Here is an 18,321-nt window from a genome sequence, read left to right as displayed (position 1 = left end):
TGTAGCTAGTGTTAATGGCTTATTTACAACTTTAAACATCTAAAAGAAGCGACGATGGGCACAGGGCAGGTGGAAGACAGGCCTGTTGTTGTGGATTATGCAAAAGTAGTAATGATCGACAAAACAAGTAATCGGATAAAGAGGCGAAGAGCAGCAAGCTCTACGACTGATCCACAGTGAGTGTAGTGTTTATATGCTTATTCTGTGGAATAAAGTCGGGCGAACGGGGTCGCTGTGTTGCCGTGCTTATCACCGGCGCTAAAATAAGCACTGAAAGGCTCTGTCGCTCTCATGAATTCATTCGCTGCATTGGATCTGTCCATCCCAGGTTCCCCGCACGAGAGCACAGTGTCGGACCATCCTCGCTCCGCTACGTGCCTCCCTTCTGCAGCCGTGCGCGTGCGGTGAGACAGGTGTGCACGGGAAAGACACGCAGTGTAGATAATTTTGAAAAATATTAACTTCACATTTTGGTCTATACCCTATGGTCTATACTTGTATTTTACCTCCCATATATTAAGTGTTTGCACAAATTGGAAATAAATTAGGTCCAAATGTAGAGTAAATGTGTAATAAAAAGTGTAATAAAAAATAAATATAGGCCTAGGCTACATTGCCTATATACAGTAGTCTCTATCTAACTTTTTTTTTCCTATTAAAGTAGCCTACGGTTAAAGTACCGGATCGATAAGGAGTATCGATAAGAGGAGTAGTATCGATAAATAGCCTACTTAACGATACCCATCCCTAGTGACAGTATCATATTACTTAGTTTGAGGTTGAACTGGAGTGACAGTCCTATAAACTGTGAAAAACTTGCTCTTCTACAGTATATGGGCTCTTCGACTTGCTCTTTGTGTAACCCGATTTGGCAAACCTCGGCAATAGAGGATGACCACTGTATTGTGTGTTTTAGGTTATCTTTGCCCATAAAATGTATTCAAATCTGAATTACATAGCATTGTATTGGCTGTCAATCACGATGGGAGAGTAGACGAGTTACAGCATGTCCACCATATCTTGTGGGGGTTTTGCATTAAGCCATTTGTGGTGCCCTTACCACATTGTGACTCATATACTGTAAATGTTAGACCCAGTGACAGGCTGGCATGAAATGGCTTGCATAATACTAAGTAAGGAGGCCATATTATTTTTGACTCATGGCTGAAGTTAAGTTTCTCCAGCTCTCCCAAGGTTGGCAAAAAAAAAAATGCATCTCAAAGTGCATCAGATTGATGCTTTAAAATATGGAATTTTCAAATTTTTCTTCCCGGGGGATCATGCCCCCGGACCCCCCTAAAGGGGTAATATCCGTCTCACCTTTTTCACCCCTGACCGGTTTTCATGCCTGAAACGGGCTTGGTAAAAGTCCTGGTTGAGCCACAGAAAGTTCAGGCTCAGGATTTTTTTTCACTTTAAGCCCTGCACACACAACCTTGAGGCGGATGGGCTACAACAGCAGAAGACCCCACCGGGTACCACTCATCTCCACTACAAATAGGAAAAAGAGGCTACAATTTGCACGAGCTCACCAAAATTGGACAGTTGAAGACTGGAAAAATGTTGCCTGGTCTGATGAGTCTCGATTTCTGTTGAGACATTCAGATGGTAGAGTCAGAATTTGGCGTAAACAGAATGAGAACATGGATCCATCATGCCTTGTTACCACTGTGCAGGCTGGTGGTGGTGGTGTAATGGTGTGGGGGATGTTTTCTTGGCACACTTTAGGCCCCTTAGTGCCAATTGGGCATCGTTTAAATGCCACGGCCTACCTGAGCATTGTTTCTGACCATGTCCATCCCTTTATGACCACCATGTACCCATCCTCTGATGGCTACTTCCAGCAGGATAATGCACCATGTCACAAAGCTCGAATCATTTCAAATTGGTTTCTTGAACATGACAATGAGTTCACTGTACTAAAATGGCCCCCACAGTCACCAGATCTCAACCCAATAGAGCATCTTTGGGATGTGGTGGAACGGGAGCTTCGTGCCCTGGATGTGCATCCCACAAATCTCCATCAACTGCAAGATGCTATCCTATCAATATGGGCCAACATTTCTAAAGAATGCTTTCAGCGCCTTGTTGAATCAATGCCACGTAGAATTAAGGCAGTTCTGAAGGCGAAAGGGGGTCAAACACAGTATTAGTATGGTGTTCCTAATAATACTTTAGGTGAGTGTATATCCATTAACATAAAAAAAGATTAGAATTTGCTTGCATATGTTTTTTCATAATTAAAATCATAATCCATATTACTAATATAAAAAGGGGAATTTGGTAACAGGGCTAAATGCCTATAAAAACATATCTGTTAATAAAAACGTTTGTATGTTAAAGAGGGACACAAAAGTCACAGTAAATGTGCTCAATTTCTGTAAATATTGTCATGATGCACGAACATTTCTTTATTCATAATATAATTTCTCATTTCTTTCTTTTGATTTTAGATGGACATTTTTGTTGGATTCATCTGTAGCTCTTTTGTTAAGATGTTGTGCATATAATCTACTTGTTTTTTCTTGTTCTTTGATTTGCTTTATTTTTTATATCATCCTTGTTTAGTGGTCAAGAAATCAGTTCTTGTGTCAAAGGCCAGAAGTCAGGTAAGATCAGGTTTATCAAACTGCTGGTCTAGTTTTGAACTGTAAACAAGCCGAAATATAAGATGTGCATAATCTTATGTGCTGGATTACAGTGTTGTCCTCTATTGGCCCTTTGGCAAGAGACGTCGAGAGCGTGGCTCTGTGTATGCGGGCACTGCTTTGCCAAGACATGTTCACATTGGATCCCACTGTTCCTCCCATACCATTCAACCAAAAGGTCCTGTATAAATATAGCACATCAGATGCTTGTTTATAGGTAAATTATAGGTGAAATGCAGAATCTATGATACTTTCCTCTTATGAAACAGGTGTATGAGAGCTCAAAGCCCCTGAGGATTGGTTATTATGAGAACGATGGTTTCCAGCAGCCGTCTCCAAGCATGGCCAGGGCCTTCAGGGAGACTAAAGCCCTGCTGGAGAGAGCGGGCCACACGGTACACAACTACACTACACTACACTACATTAATAGTTGTTATATTAGCCATCGGCAGTTTGTTGGCAAGCAAGGGATATGCCCTTTTCAAACCATTAACACACAACAAATAGTTATGTATTTGTAAAATACAGATCACCCATTATTTATTGGATGTAACATCACAGTCTGAATGGCTTTTAAGATCTAAAATAAAGAATAAAAAAAAATTCTACATGTAACACCAGTTATTGTATTTTTATGAGAGCAGGGACTATTGTTGTAGTATGAATGTAATAATTAATTACTATGTTCAAATAAGTAAATGTGTGTGTTTCTGTATGTAAATTTGTTTTTATATCCATTATATCACACATTGTTTGGAGAACAACATTGGGCAGGATGTGAAATGACATTATTTTTTAAATAATAATGGGTTAAAATTTATTCACTTTTTAATAAAAAATAAATGTTACTAAATTCCTTGTACAAGTTAGCTTTTTTTTGCTTTTGTTTATCATTTTTTTAGTCATTTTAATTTCCGTTTAAAAATGGGAAGCTGTAACGCAGACTCGGACGAGCTTGGGTTGAGATCCATGTGCAGCTTTATTAGTGAAGACAATAGAGTCAAACAAACAGTCAAGGGTTGGCAACCAGCAAAAGACATCAACGAGGGCCGGACAATAATCGTAGTCGGACAGGACAGGACAGGTCAGGACAGGCAGCGAACCATCAGAAATAGAGAGTGACAGCAAACAGAGGAAGGTCAACAAGGAGTCATAAACAGATTAACAGTCCGCGCGTCACAACACAGAAATGATAAACTGGGAAAATAAATGCTTAGAAATGTCCACTAAGGCAAAACAAGACTTTGCACAGATAATATAAATTAATAAAAAAAAAACATTCGTCCGATTAATCGAAGCAATAATCGTCAGATTATTTTATTATCAAAATAGGCTAAAAAATATGGACGTAGTGTTCGTGACGTCACCCGTAGGTTTCTGAAGAGCATTTGTGAAGCCCAAAGTGGGCGGAGCCGGTCGACGCCATCTTGGCAGCCGAAAATGGACAAAGAGGCGTTCTTTGTCCATTTTCGGTTATACTGGATTGATGCGCTGCCAAGATGCCGTCAGCCGGCTCCGCCCACTTTGGGCTTCAAAAATGCTCTTCAGAAACCTACGGGTGACGTCACGAACACTACTTCCATATTTTTTACAGTATATTTTGAGAATAAAATATGGTTTAAACCTCAAATGTATTGGGTCCACTGGGGCAGCAACTAACGATTATTTTTAACGATTAGCTGAGGTAACAGACAGCAGACAAATGGCTAGTAGTGACAGCAGCAGTAATACACCTGTCACTCAAGTGGCCACACCCTTAATTATGCAGAACTTTAAGGCTTAATATAATTTAAACGGATGAGTTATAAAACAAAATTCCACCCCCCTCACGGTTGTATTACACAGCTGTAAACATATTTTTTCTGCTGTAAAGTTGGGCATATTAACATGGGGGGTATATGGGATTGACTCTCTTTTGCAGCCTGTCTCTAGCAGCCAGTTGATGAATTTTAACAGTTTAAGTCACTTCCGTGTTGGATTCAAGAGAGAGACCGGAAAGGTTGCCGCTTGGTTTAAACACTATACATTATACAGAACGTGTGATAAGTTGAGATTGCAGACTTGAAAAGCAGGTCTGATGTTCTGGTCTGGTGTGTTGTTCACATTTCAGCTTGTTCGTTTCCCACCACTACGGGTCGACGAAGTCTTCTTTGAGTTAAATTTTAAAGGACACATGGCTGATGGAGGCAGAACGCTCTACAGTTATCTGTATGTCTGGTACCAACACATTCACACGTCATGATTGATATCCATGAGAACTATCTCAGTGTTTCTGGCCTCATTAAAGACGCTGTAGTCACCTCTGATTCATAGTAATCACACATTATGTTTGTGTTCATATGTGTGTGATTTCAGGAAGCCAGGCCCCATTGATCCGTGTCTCCAGGATCAGGCCACCCTGTTGCGGATCCCAGGCTTCATAAAGAAGTTACTCTCTGTTGTTCTGAAGCCTTTTGTGAGTTCTGTAATTGTTGTTTCTGTTTCTCATTTGCATCTAATTAAGCAATCTGTTTTATTCAAGCTAATATGTTTTTAAACTGTTTTATGTTTGGATTACTTTCTCCAGTATCCGCGGTTGTCTGCAATCCTGAAAGCAAGTGTTGGAGTTGGGTAAGCTACAGACATTTTTTTAATATTAATTTGCATAATGAATATAATTATGCTGATAAGTCTTGTGTTCTTGAGTGTAATTTAAGTTATGATTAATTTTTTTCAGTAAGATTTATTTGAATCAAATTAATACTTTTATTCAGCAAGGATGAATGAAATCGATAAAGTGGCAGTAAAGACCTCTACATTATTACAAACTGTGAATTTTTTAACTTTCTATGCATTAAAGAATCCTGACAAAAATCTGTCATGTTTTCTATAATAATCTGAAGCAGCACAACTGTTTTCAACATTGATAATAATCATAAATGTTTCTTGTGCAGCAAATCATCATATTAGAATGATTTAATAGCTTTTTTTTCTCTTGCAAGGCCTGTAGCAGAATTATGGAGACATCATGTAAATATTGAGGTAGAATTTTATTATTTTGATTTTATTATTAACATTATGTGGTCTTTCATCAACACCACTGAGATTGTAGAGATGATTATCACAGTGTAATAGAGGCCTATGGTTCTCTCTGGTCATTGCTGTAGCACATTAAATCATGTGAAGCCTCGCATTATGCACATTGATTCTTCATTTTCATTCCTGAAACCATTTATAAACCCTGCTAGGAAACATTTAAATGCCATCCTGACAAAAAAATAAAATAAAAAAAGATTATTATGTGTCCTCATTTCATTTTGGGGAAAGTTACTTTTAAAAGTAATACAATATTGTGTTACTCCCTAAAAACGTTACTAAATACATTACTTAGTTACTTTTTATAGACAGTAATGTGTTACGTAACTCGCGTTACTTGTAATTCGTTACCCCCAACATTGATTGACAGTGCAAATGAATCTTCCTGGCACATTCTGTGTATAAAAGTGATTCTTATTCTGACATGATTGTATGTATTTTGAGAATGTGTGTAAGGTTTTTTGATTTTCTCATCTGTAGGAATACATTAATGAGGTGATAGCAGAGTGGAGGAAACTGAATGTGGACGTTTTGTTGTGCCCTATGCTTGGACCAGCCCTCAATTTACATTACTGCGGCCGTATCCCCAGTACGTACCTCACATTTACATTACTATTACCTTATCTTTGTGTCTGTAAACCTGGGGTCGGCAACCTTTTTGTCATGAAGTGCAATTTTTTAATTTGTCTTGTTAATCACTGTGCCACATCCCACGTCTCATTGCTTTTAGCTTTCAATTCCCTTATTCATTCGATTCACATGACGTCACTGTAGCTTTGCGCCGCCATCTTTGCGACCACGGCGGTCTCAGTAATGCAATATGTTGTGCAGTTGGCTACAACAACAGCCGAAAGAGGAACCCTGAACTGGTATTTTATTCTATATCAAAAGAAGAGAGAAGAGAGAATCATTTATTTAAAAGACTTGAAGTCTCATGTTGGTTTGTGGTTAATTATATTTCCATCCTATACTGCAGTGGCCAACATTATAGACAGATATCGACAGATAATGTTTTGTCTTCATTTTATTGTTGGATCTGTTTAAATGCACTTTATCATGGTAAGTTAGTAAGATTTGGGGTTGTTTTGGATATAACTGTCTGTCTGTCTGTTAGTTAATACCTAAATCTAATAAATATTTTTCTGAAGTTCATAAAGATATTGTCTTCGTCACATGCGCTTTATATGTTATTTTGTGTAAGTAACGTTAACGTTAGCTCTGCAGACGATGCATATCTCAGCCTTGAAATGCATATTAAAGGACTAGTTCTTCCAAAAATGATAATTCTGCCGTCATTTACTCACCTTCATGTGCAAATCCTTAAGTTTACTTTCCGTGGAAGACAAAGGGAAATGTTTGAATATGTAGCCTAATGGAGACTCTTCTTGTCGATGTAATGGAAGTGAATGAGTAACATTAGCCTACTGGGGGCTGTCACGCAAAAAATAATAATAATAAAAGACAAAAAAAAAAAAAAACATCACAAAAGTATCATAAAAGTGATCTAATACGACTCGTCCGTTATATTAATATCGTTATTTATTCATATGATAGCTTTATGTGACGAACAAACTGCAATTTAAGTCCTTATATTATAATCACTGAGCTTACCTCTTGATAGCTTTTAATCGCAGCCGAATCATTCAAAAAGATTCGACTCGAAAGATTCTTTCATTTCGATATTTGTGTGTATTAAACCTTCTCTCTGTAATTGAACATCTGTTCTTTCGGACAGATATGGCAGTCTTTTATGATATTCGGCTGATGTCTCTGGCTGTGCTGATGGACGGATTAGATAGATTCATTCATGCCAGCCGAACAGCTGCAGATTAATAGATTCATTCATGACATCGCCTCGACTCTCATGAACGAGCGCTATGAAGCTCTATGACTTAAGTATTTCTATATCATGAAAGACCAATTGGGGCAAGCCTGGGGCAGATAATGATGGACTAAAGAAAACTGGGGGTAAAAAATAAGAATCGGAGCCTAAAATAGAAATTTTCTCCAGGTATCTCACTCTGTCTCTCTCTCTCATTCAAATGGGCAGTTTGGGCGGCCATACCGGGCAATCGGTCGCAAATATGGCGGCGTTCTATTTGTAGTGACGTAGGTGGCATCTATGAATTATTAGTTAATTTAATTGTGACTAGGAGAAATGTTTCCTTTTTCATGATTTACTTAAAGTCAGCCTGAAACAAGTTTTGATCATCTTTTCTTCCCTATTGTGTCGTATACCCGAGTGAAACGGCTTCTGGAACAAGAACAAATGTGGGCGGGACTTGATTTTGTCCATGAGGAATTGATTGGATGGTTGTGGTTTGCTATTGGCTGATCTCATGTGAGTGACAGGTTGCCCCGCCCTCATCATCAGAGAAGAGAAGAGAAGAGATCCTGCTAGGAAGGGAAAGTTATTTTGGTTAAAGTCCCCCTGTAGTCAATAATTTTATCCCTTAAAACTCATCTTTGATCTCCAAAATGACACATTTAAAGTTTTTTTCCTTGAAAAAAAATTCTTCATGCCTTAAAGGGTAACTAAACCCTAAACCAACTTTTTTTAGTTAATGATCTGTAAGAATGGGGCTTTATTAGTGCTGTTCATTGATTCGAGTAACTTTTTTGACATTTGGGTATAAAGTAGGGCTGTCAACGAATATTCTAAATTCGAATATATATTCGAATAGTTTTAAAAAACAGAATTTCGAATGTGAAAATTAATATTCGAATGTGGAAACACGCCCGCGGTAGCGGATAGAGGCGCGGCTGTCTGCTTTGCGAGTGGGCGCGCTTCCTGAGGGGTCAGGGACAGGTTATAGGAAGAAGCGTTAACGTTAAACAGAAACATTACTAAACTGTAGGCTACTGTACTGACTGAATAGATATTGCATGAATAAGGTAGGTTAGATACAGCAGTTTCATGCACTGCAGGCTTCCACTGGTTTGATTATTTACCGTTTCATGTCAAATAAAAGTTCCATGTTTACCCCAGCACAGCTCGCTCGGAGCGTCTACCGCGTCTAGTTGGACGCTTGAACATTTTGAATCCATTCGCGCTTCAAAAGCAAAAGTTTGAAGCGAAATTGACGCGCGGAGAGCGTGACGTCTCATTCGCGGCGCAAGACATCCAGACATGCGTAAACGCGTCTTTACATTGACTTAACATTGAAATCACTCGCGCCAGACGCTCTATTCGCGTTTGGTGTGAACGCAGCATGAGGGTGACCCCCAATTTCCACCAGATGCGGAACGGCTGCGGAACGGCTCCGCTGCGTGACAGCTCTGTGTTCCGTCGTCCGTCAATACCCACCAGGTCCGGATTTGTTGCGGAACGGCTGCGTCCATGACTGACAGCTGAAGTCACGAGGACCCACGAGATCTCGCTAATTCACGTATGATCGCGCGATATATAGTTTCTATAAACAGAACGTTATGAGGAATGGCATATTATGACGTTTTCAAGGTGTAGTGTAGGGAAATATGATCCGCCATGATCACGGTGTATTTTATTTAGAAAATTAACCGGATCTTTTATTTTGTTTTGATTTGTTCTGTTTTTTTGCTCGACTTCCTGTCCTGCGCATTCTGCCCTGTAGTGCTGCGTAGCTCTCCGGCATCCGGCAAAAATAGAAGCTCTGCGTATCTGCTCCGGAGGGCTGCGGATCGCCAGAGTCGGAACGCAGCTGTACCGCATTCAGTGGAAATACACTCATTGACTTTAATGGAAACCTATTGACTCCGCCGCCGTGCCGGAGCCGTAACGCAGCCGTAACGCAGCCGGTGGAAATTGGGGGTGAGGGCGAGAGAGAGAGAGTGCCTGCGAGTGCGAGTGAGCGAGCGAGAGTGAGGTCTGCGGTCTTGGCTATTAGGTGATTTACTTGTTTTTGTGTAGTTAATACGTTGTCAAATATGTTTAAACTTAAATAAACTACCTATACAAGTAGTTATGTCTCTTTGTATTAATTTGTCCTGTTTCTGACGTAATGCGCGTCATTGACAAAATACGCAACCAGATGTTCGAATAGTTCGAATATATGCGTTTTTTTTAGAGGGAATATTCGAACGTCATTTTTGAGCAATTTTGACAGCCCTAGTATAAAGTTTTTTAATTTTACAATATATGGTGTAAAAACGTCTGAGTGCTGCCCTCTTCAGGTTGAACGGTGGCTACTGCAGTTGAATTTTCCTATTGGATGTTGCGGTGGCAAGTGACGTAAGCGGTGGCAGGTGACGTAAGCAGGTTCCAGCTCACCACGCCCTTGGTACGAGCTAGCGTAGATTTATCTGTATTGTACAGTGGGCAGGAGGGTACTTAAGTGTAGTGTTGCTGGTTGCAACAGGACTGCTGGACTGCATAGCTTTCCAGCAGACTTGGAAATTAGGCGCCAGTGTTTGCATGCACCTGGCCTGGAAGACCGTGAGTGTGAAACCTGCATTTTACGCGGGATTGCTTCTCCAACGCAATAGAATGCTTTAAAATGGGCTTCTCCACACAGCTCGCGCTGAAAAGCGATGCAGTGCCAAACGCTGTTCCTCCTGCATAGACTCCACCACCGCAGCGGCGTCTTGATGTGAGTGATCATATATATTTTAATCACAATTTATGGTTAGACTAAAGTTAATCCTCTGGGGTCGACAAACGCGTCGGCGCATTTTCTGGATTTTTTCACATAGCGGCAAAATATGAAAATGCCTATAGAGAGCGCGCGCTATTGACATCAACTCATCAGATGCATGTACGTTACGTCGTCTTGCGACCCTGTGAGCAAACTCTCCATTTTAGAGAGTCTGACAGCAGGTCTCAGGTGCACGCCCCCCCGCTCACGGTTTGTCCCCTCTATCTCCGCTGGGGTCTCACTTTTCTAGCATTTTTCAAATATTGCCAGTGGGTGGAGTCAGGCTCTGACCAGGGGTTTAGTTACCCTTTATAATAGCTTGAATGTAACTCTACACCCTTGCCTCAGTAAGTATACGCTGTTCTATGAATATGCAAATGAGCCCCGCCTCCACTCACTCACAGCAGCTCAGAGATCCACTGGTTGATGATCACTCGTTGATCTGATTGGTCACAAGGTAGTTTGTGACATCAGAAACACCAGCGATTTCAAACTGTGTTTTTGAGACTGTCTTTGGTTCACTGCAGTTTTAGTGAAAATACATTTTTAGTGTGATTTAGTGAAAATACTTTACTTTAAAAGTATTTTAGGAGAAAATACTCAGAAATGGTGTCGACTTATGAATGTGCACATGGCTTGTCTTAAAGCATATTAAAAACACCACATAGACACATTAACAACATTAAAAGCTTGATTTTCACCTAATTATGTGCACAGATATATAATTTATAACAAATACTGCAATATTCCATTAGAAATAAGAATGGTCAATTTTGATTTCATGGTGACTTTAACAAAAAGGCTGTAGATTGTGATCCAATGTCTGTTTGATATTATGCAGTAGGTGTCTGCGGTTTAAAGTTACTTATTAACTCGAGTCATGATTTCAGCATTACATACGGCCTTCAACCTTTTAGATGCAGTAATTGTTCTCCACTCCTGAAGGTGCTCTCAGCTACACATCCCTGTACAACCTGCTGAACTTCCCAGCCGGGACCGTGACCGTGTCTACAGTGACGGAAGAGGACGAGGCACAGCTCAGTCAGTATAAGGGTTTCTATGGAGACGTGTGGGACAAACTCTTCCCTAAGGTAGGCTTTCACAGTTCAAGACCACTGAAGTTAAGTTGAATTAAATCCATAGGATGTTTTTGTCAACCTTAAAGTGTTGTGATAAATTGTGAGTTGTATGCCTGACAACCACAAGGTGGCAGTATAGTCACGATTACAAAGACAGAATCACGACTGGGATCAGTACTTTTATAAAACAGACGTGTGATATATGTAAAGCTCTACTTAACTCCAGTAACCAATAGGAAAGCCATATATGGGACTATTTGGACTGTGAATATTTTAGGGCCCTTATATGGAGAATTTATTTTCTTTTTTTAAATGTCTAATCATTTCATTACAAAAAATAAGCCATTTTTTTAAACTATTACCCCCAGTATCCCAAATATATGGTGAGAGTGTTTTTTTCTTACTATCTCTTAAACACTCCATTATTTCAACCTTGTCACAGTATGTTTGGGATTCATTTAATTTGAATAAGTTAATTTGATAACTCTGGTAGTTTCACTTTAGTTTTGGTATGCTTTGAAATAAATCACACATTATAACATGGGGTAAAAATATTAATAATTCATTTAAAATGTTTGGAGGTTGAATGGTCAATGTAGAAACGACCTTGGCGAACAAATGTAATTGCACAGACCACATTATTTATTGTAAACAATTTTGTATTTTGTGCCATGAAACATTTTGGTGAAATTTGTGTTATGTGATTAAAAAAAAAAAAAAAAAAATATATATATATATATATATATATATATATATATATATATTGGGCTTGACAAGGCTAATATAAGTGTAACCAAAATATTGTTTTTGTTATTTATTTAAAGATGTTTAAATCAAACTTAAAGGTGTATTGTCACTTAATAACAGGATTCAACAGAAAGTGTAGAAACAAAGACAAATTTTGCATTTTTTTTCCAGAAAATACAAATCAAAACAGCATTTTAGGGGGGAAAAAGGCAATATTTAGGTAGATTTTTTTACTTTAATTGGCTGCTATTTTAATAAAAGTAATTTAAAAGATTAGCATTTTTGCATTTGCATTACTTTTGCATTACAAAGTCAAACCCATCATATAATATCAGTAATATGTCATGGGATGCAAATGTGTGTGTGTGTGTGTGTGTGTGTGTGTGTGTGTGTGTGTGTGTGTGTGTGTGTGTGTGTGTGTGTGTGTGTGTGTGTGTGTGTGTGTGTGTGTGTGTGTGTGTGTGTGTTTTCAGGCAGTGAAGGATGGCGTAGGTCTCCCTCTCTGCCGTGGCAGGATGAAATGTGTCTGCGCTTTATGAGAGAGGTGGAAGAGCTCACAGCCAAAAAATCACCAAAAATCATGTGTTTCTGAGCTGCAAACGGTTCAGTCGTAGGCGAGTTATGAACGGGCCAACGCAGAATCTGTGACCACAGAAACATCCACAGAATTTGATTATTGTTCATCAGGTGTTTTAGCTGATATGATGATGCTTTTGACTAACAACAAGACTTTAGTATGATGTATTCATTAATGTTTACATCTGATCGTTCTTGAGATTGTGTGTTGAGTTAATGTGTATTTTTGATGTTTAAATCAGATTAACATGTAAAAATGACTAAAATACATTAATAGGTTGATCTGTTTGTCCAACCAGTGGCAGACAATGAGAAACTATTTGAAACTGGGCTTAATTCTTTGCAATAACTTTTGGTGAAGATAGTGGCACTGAAATTACACACTTCACCTTTAATAAACAAATAACTTTCAATCATTCTTCACTGTTTAAATGAAGTGTGAATATTTGATGCAGCTTCATCAAGCCTGAATGAGGATTTGAATGCATCTCTTCATATCTGTATAATTTAATGCCTTACAAAATTCATTAAACTAAAATGAATCAGTACATCACAGGTTCACTGAAAGCGTGTTCTTGCTTGTCTGTCGGCATGAGATGAGCACTGCTCGTTTTCTCGGCCCTGAATGATGACTTTGGTTGGAAAGGCTTTAACTGGACTTAATGACATGACACCATCAGCTCCAGTGTAATGTAAATATTTGTCTGTTCTGGGTTTTGCGCACATTTTACATTCTTCATTTGCATTAGTCATCAAGGATGGGAACTCATTAGGGACATTTCGATTTCTTCTCATTATATTGTTCTCTTTCTGGGTCCACTGCTGAAATGAACCCTAACTCTAATTCTGGCCTGAATAAAGAAATGTATTCAAAAAAACATTGATTTAATAATGTAACATGGAGACATACAATACGCTACTTTTGGGATCAGTAAGGTTAAAAAAAAAAAAAAGAATAATTTTATTCAGCAAAGATGCATTCAATTGATTAAAAGCAATAGTAAAGACATTTAGTGTTACAAAAGATGATTATAGTTACTAAAGTTATAAATATGTATATTTTCCTTACAAAAATGCATCACTTCACTTCAGAAGAAAGTCATATACACCTAGGATGGATTGAGGGCGAGTAAATTATGGGATAATTAAAATTTTTGGATGAACTATACCTTTAAATTGTGGTTCAAAATGAAGAATATTGATATGGAATGAATAATAATTGTAGTTATTGAAACTGATCAGTATAATTTCTCCATTCTCAATATTTGTGTTCAGTTTCAATCAAAATATCCAAGTATGTCCTATACTAATTTCTTTTCATGAAAATACTTGATGTAATTTAATTGTTGGATATTTGAGCGTTTATTTTGTGAAATTCAGAGATTTTATCAGTTATTTATCATTGTGATATTCACAAATCCACTGTTTTTTTTAAGAGTGAAGGTTACTTGGCAGAGTTTGAAGAACTTGGAGCTAAACTTGACGTCGAGGGCATCATGGTGGCGAGGGTTTCTGAAGAGAAAATTTAGTTTTTAGATTACAAGCAGTGGAGAAAACTCCAGTCCAGATGTTTCAGGCATGTACAGTACAGACACCTCACTGAAACTTGAAAAGTATGTCTGGCCAGGGACGTACCGCTGGATTAGAGGATAACGATGACTGTAAAGATTTCTGCGATTCAACAGTTCAGTGATTCAGGTTTTGGCGGCTTTGTGGTTCTTATTGCACAAATGGGAAGCATCGCCTCTGGACAAGATTCTCTTTTCTCCTGCGCCGTTCTGCTTCTTTTCTTCTTTTCTTTCGCCATGTCTTTTTCTCTCTCTCTCTACGTCACACCACCCCCCACAGCGCTTCTGCTACGTTTGAGTTTTCCTTTCTTTCCTTCCGCGGTGAGCTCGCCCCGAAGCCCTTATAGCCAAATTGGTTTACATTGGGGAGATAAATGCTCTGCAAATGCGCTTAAACACATACAGTAAAAATGCAGACAGTGCGTATCGGGATTACCGACCAAGTCAGGAGGCGGAAAAGAGAGCCGCTGCTCGCAGAGTCTGTCTCATCCACTTTCAGGAAGAGCAGAAGAGGATTTAGCATATCCTTGCCTGTCAGTAATTCCTGGAATTATATAACGCCATGGCAAGAATAAAAGTCCGGCGGTATTGTGAAAGTATTGTTTTGCAGGGCTGGCAGAGTGAGTCGTCGGGCGGGTCAGATGGAAGGGGTAAAGACTGCAGAGTTTTCAACTGAGGATCCTGTCGAGTGGAATTATGGGAAATCTGAGTTAAACCTTCTGGATTTCTGCTGAGCGGCTTCTTCTGTTGTCTTAAGTCTGAGAGCGTGGAGGAGTTTGATGCTTCACGTCACTCCTATAGAGAATGCTTTGCTCAAGTGGCCGAGTTCAGTTTTCTGCTGGACAAATCACTTGAATTCAGTTCAATTCAGCCATTTTCTCTCTTTTGTCTGAATTTAAAGTTGCACTCTGTCATATCAGGAGCCTAATAAGTGGTTTATTTACATGGAACGGGTCTCCTCAAAACATATAGGGGCCTATTGCAAAGCAATACATTAATGATTGAGAGACTAACAAATAAAAGTTCCTCAAAAGCCTGTTGAATCATATTTAATTCAAACATTTGAACGTGTTTTTTTTTTCTAAAGATAACCAAGAAAAACTAAACTGCTTCAGTCCAGTAGGCCTAAGTGTTCATCTTGAAATACTAACAATTTAAAATTTATTTTTGTTTACTCCATTAAAATCCGTAAAGATGTCATGCAAAAAAGATGTGGACCATGACCTGATATTGTATTATTCCTAAACAATAGAGGAATCAATGATAAAAGTAAAATACTGGGAAAGACCATGTGCAATTCTTGGGCGAGTGCGTAAGAAAAGATTCTGTAGGTGTTTTGGTCTAATTTGGTCACAATATGGACAGTAAATAAATCATGTTAGAATTCAGACCCACCTAAAAATCCACCTTTTTTATGGCATAACACATAGGGGAAAGTGGGGTGAGTTGTGCCAGTTTTTACTCAAAGTGACTTTAAAGTGCGGCCATGGCAGTAATGCCTTCAACTTAAGGATGTACATATATTTCAGGATGTGGTACATCCTGGAGAACAATAACTTTGGATCTGAAATAAATTGTTTCAGAAATATAGCTCTTGGGAAAAAAGTGGTCTCATGGCACAACTTGCCCCTGGTGCGGGGGAAGTTGTGCCTTTGGGGGAATACATTGGGGGTAAATTGTGCCAGTGATTTCTGAAGTAAAACAGAACATTTTAATGTTATGAACCGTAATGCTATATTAAAGCAAGATAAATTCAATACAAAATTACTAATTTAAGGTTTATTTAGATATCGTCACCCTGGAATACTATAGCATGCGTTTTTCCTACTATGGTCAATTGCATAGGGATTTTGTATTGAACATAACTCTGGATCACAGTGTCATAGAGACAAGGGGGCGGGCTCATTTTACTCAGACGACCAATCAGTCTCTCATGATCATTGTAAAGCTATCAAGCTACGCCCTAGCAACCATTTAGAGCACCATATCAACACAATATATGATATTTGTGAATCATTTCAGGCAAAAAGGCTTTGGCAATAGATACCTGTTGACATAGCGCTGTCTGTCAATTATGTAACATAAGAATAAAGTGACTAGGCTAATTTCTAAACTAGAGTTCTCAACGGGCCTGAAAATTACAACCCGGCCCGTGGCTTTTAAAGCCCGGACCCGATGTAACCCGACACATAACCATGAATTATCTGCCCGAACCCGTCGGATTTTTTTTTTCTCTCATACACGTATTATGACCAGCAGACGGGAATTCAAATCAACCTTTAATGTTCACGCCTTTTAACAATACAAACAATACAAGCAACTGAAACAATAAACTTTAAACATATAAATAGGCTGTAGTAGCGACGGTGAATTCACCTGCGGCAAGTTTACTCCTCACCAACTCCATCTTCTTCTCCAGGCTAAAGGCGTGCACGCAGCGGCATCAGGTCTGCCCCCGCCCCTCTAAATGATGCGCGTTACACGCAGCAGCCAGACTTTCTTTACGGTGACCAGCAGCAATGATTAATAAATGTTTTTTTTTTGTTTTTTTTTTTACTGAGCGGAAAAGATTAAGCCCGAGGTCCGACCCGACCCGAGTCATTTGATTATATTTTCGACCCGAACCCGCGGGTCCCGTCGGGTTTGTCGGGCCGTCCCGACCCGTTGAGAACTCTATTCTAAACATCCTATTGTGACATAGGCCACTTAAAAACGGAATAAAACTTCTCTTTAATAACATAGTGCAAACTCAAAACTGAAATCAGTGTTAGCTAAATTAAACAAATAGCAGGCAGGCCTAAGTCAAACAATGAGGCATGCCCATCTCCTCACTTTTCAAGATTATCCCCTGTGAGTATGTAGGTAGGTGGTCTGGATCTGGCACAACTTAACCCAGGCCCTTTGGCACAAATCACCCCAGACCCACAAGTTTGAAAAACTAGCATGATCCAGCAGTTAAGAGCTAACTGTCACGGTTCATGAATTCACTGTCTCTCTCTCGTCTAACGTGCTGTTGTGTGTGTGTGTGTGTCTGTGGGCGTGGTCACTGATTATCAGTGATCAGTAGCGCCAGCTGGTTTCAATTGTATGTCCCTATATAAGCTCAGTAACTGGTGTCTCATGTTGTCAGATCGTTGTGGTTTTCCTGGTGTGTTTCCCGTGCTTGTTCCTGTGTTCCCCGTGCCGTTTGGATCTTCCTGTCGTCGTCGTGTCTTCCTGGATTTCTGCACTCTTCACGGATTCATCTAGCACTTCACGAGGGATTACCACTGGATCACTGCACCAGCACCTGTTGCCCACCGAGGTCCCTGCGTCACCACACCATCAGCGTTTGTGTCCGCCCACCTGTCCCGCTGAGTTAGCGATCATCTGTGTGCTGTGTTTCTGACCATCTGTGTGTTTTCAATAAAGAGCGTTGTTGCATATACATCCTGTCTGTCATCCGTTACAGAACGATCTGACCCTACCATGGATGTAGCAGGCGCCACGAATTGGGACGAGTTTGCGACTCGAAGCATCGCGAGAATGGACACCCAGGAAGAGAGCATCTCCAACACAGGTCGGGCGGTCCAAGCGCTTGTGACGCAGGTGTCCGAGCTCACCCAACAACTCCAACAGCTAAGAGTTCCCACTGCGCCGCCCACACTGCCCGTTCAGCCCAATCCACCAGAGCCGTAGATGAAGAGGGTCTTCGATCGTGCGGTGGCGGGTAGGGAGGCGGCCAGACTACTCGCCGATCTCCGCCAAGGTAACGGCTCGGTGTCGGAATATTCCATCCGGTTCCGCACCCTGGCTGCAGAGTGCCGATGGAACGAGGAGGCGCAGTGGGATCATTTCCTGCATGGGTTGGCTGACCGTGTCCAGAGGGAAATCTACATGCTGGACCTTCCACGCAGTCTAAATGGACTCATTGAGCTGGCGTTGCGAGTGGATGCTCGATTGAGCAGAATGGGTCGCTTCCAACAGAACCCTCCGTTTCGCGGTATGGAGAACCCGCGTTTGGAGAACCTGGACA

The 18,321-nt window shown here is 40.0% G+C and overlaps 1 protein-coding gene across 1 annotated transcript in view; it reads left to right on the top strand.

Moving 5' to 3' along the window:
- The window catches only part of LOC308699640 (fatty-acid amide hydrolase 1-like), a gene marked incomplete at both ends in the record, with an annotated part of 28,957 nt that extends 10,973 nt beyond the window's left edge, over positions 1-17,984 (top strand). Inside the window, 11 exons of the mRNA XM_081380536.1 lie at positions 2,569-2,609; positions 2,702-2,826; positions 2,918-3,043; positions 4,759-4,865; positions 4,962-4,975; positions 5,611-5,669; positions 6,204-6,312; positions 11,282-11,427; positions 12,636-12,650; positions 17,437-17,610; positions 17,718-17,984. Coding sequence (XP_081236662.1) covers positions 2,569-2,609; positions 2,702-2,826; positions 2,918-3,043; positions 4,759-4,865; positions 4,962-4,975; positions 5,611-5,669; positions 6,204-6,312; positions 11,282-11,427; positions 12,636-12,650; positions 17,437-17,610; positions 17,718-17,984 — 1,183 coding nt within the window. The remainder of the gene's footprint in view (positions 1-2,568; positions 2,610-2,701; positions 2,827-2,917; positions 3,044-4,758; positions 4,866-4,961; positions 4,976-5,610; positions 5,670-6,203; positions 6,313-11,281; positions 11,428-12,635; positions 12,651-17,436; positions 17,611-17,717) is intronic.
- Between the last annotated feature and the right edge of the window lie 337 nt (positions 17,985-18,321).

Source organism: Scardinius erythrophthalmus (genome assembly GCF_964197995.2).
Source record: "Scardinius erythrophthalmus genome assembly, chromosome: 12".
In the NCBI taxonomy this organism is placed as follows: domain Eukaryota; kingdom Metazoa; phylum Chordata; class Actinopteri; order Cypriniformes; family Leuciscidae; genus Scardinius; species Scardinius erythrophthalmus.
The sequence above is the reverse complement of the archived record's forward strand: the minus strand, read 5'-3'. Positions and strand labels throughout refer to the sequence as shown.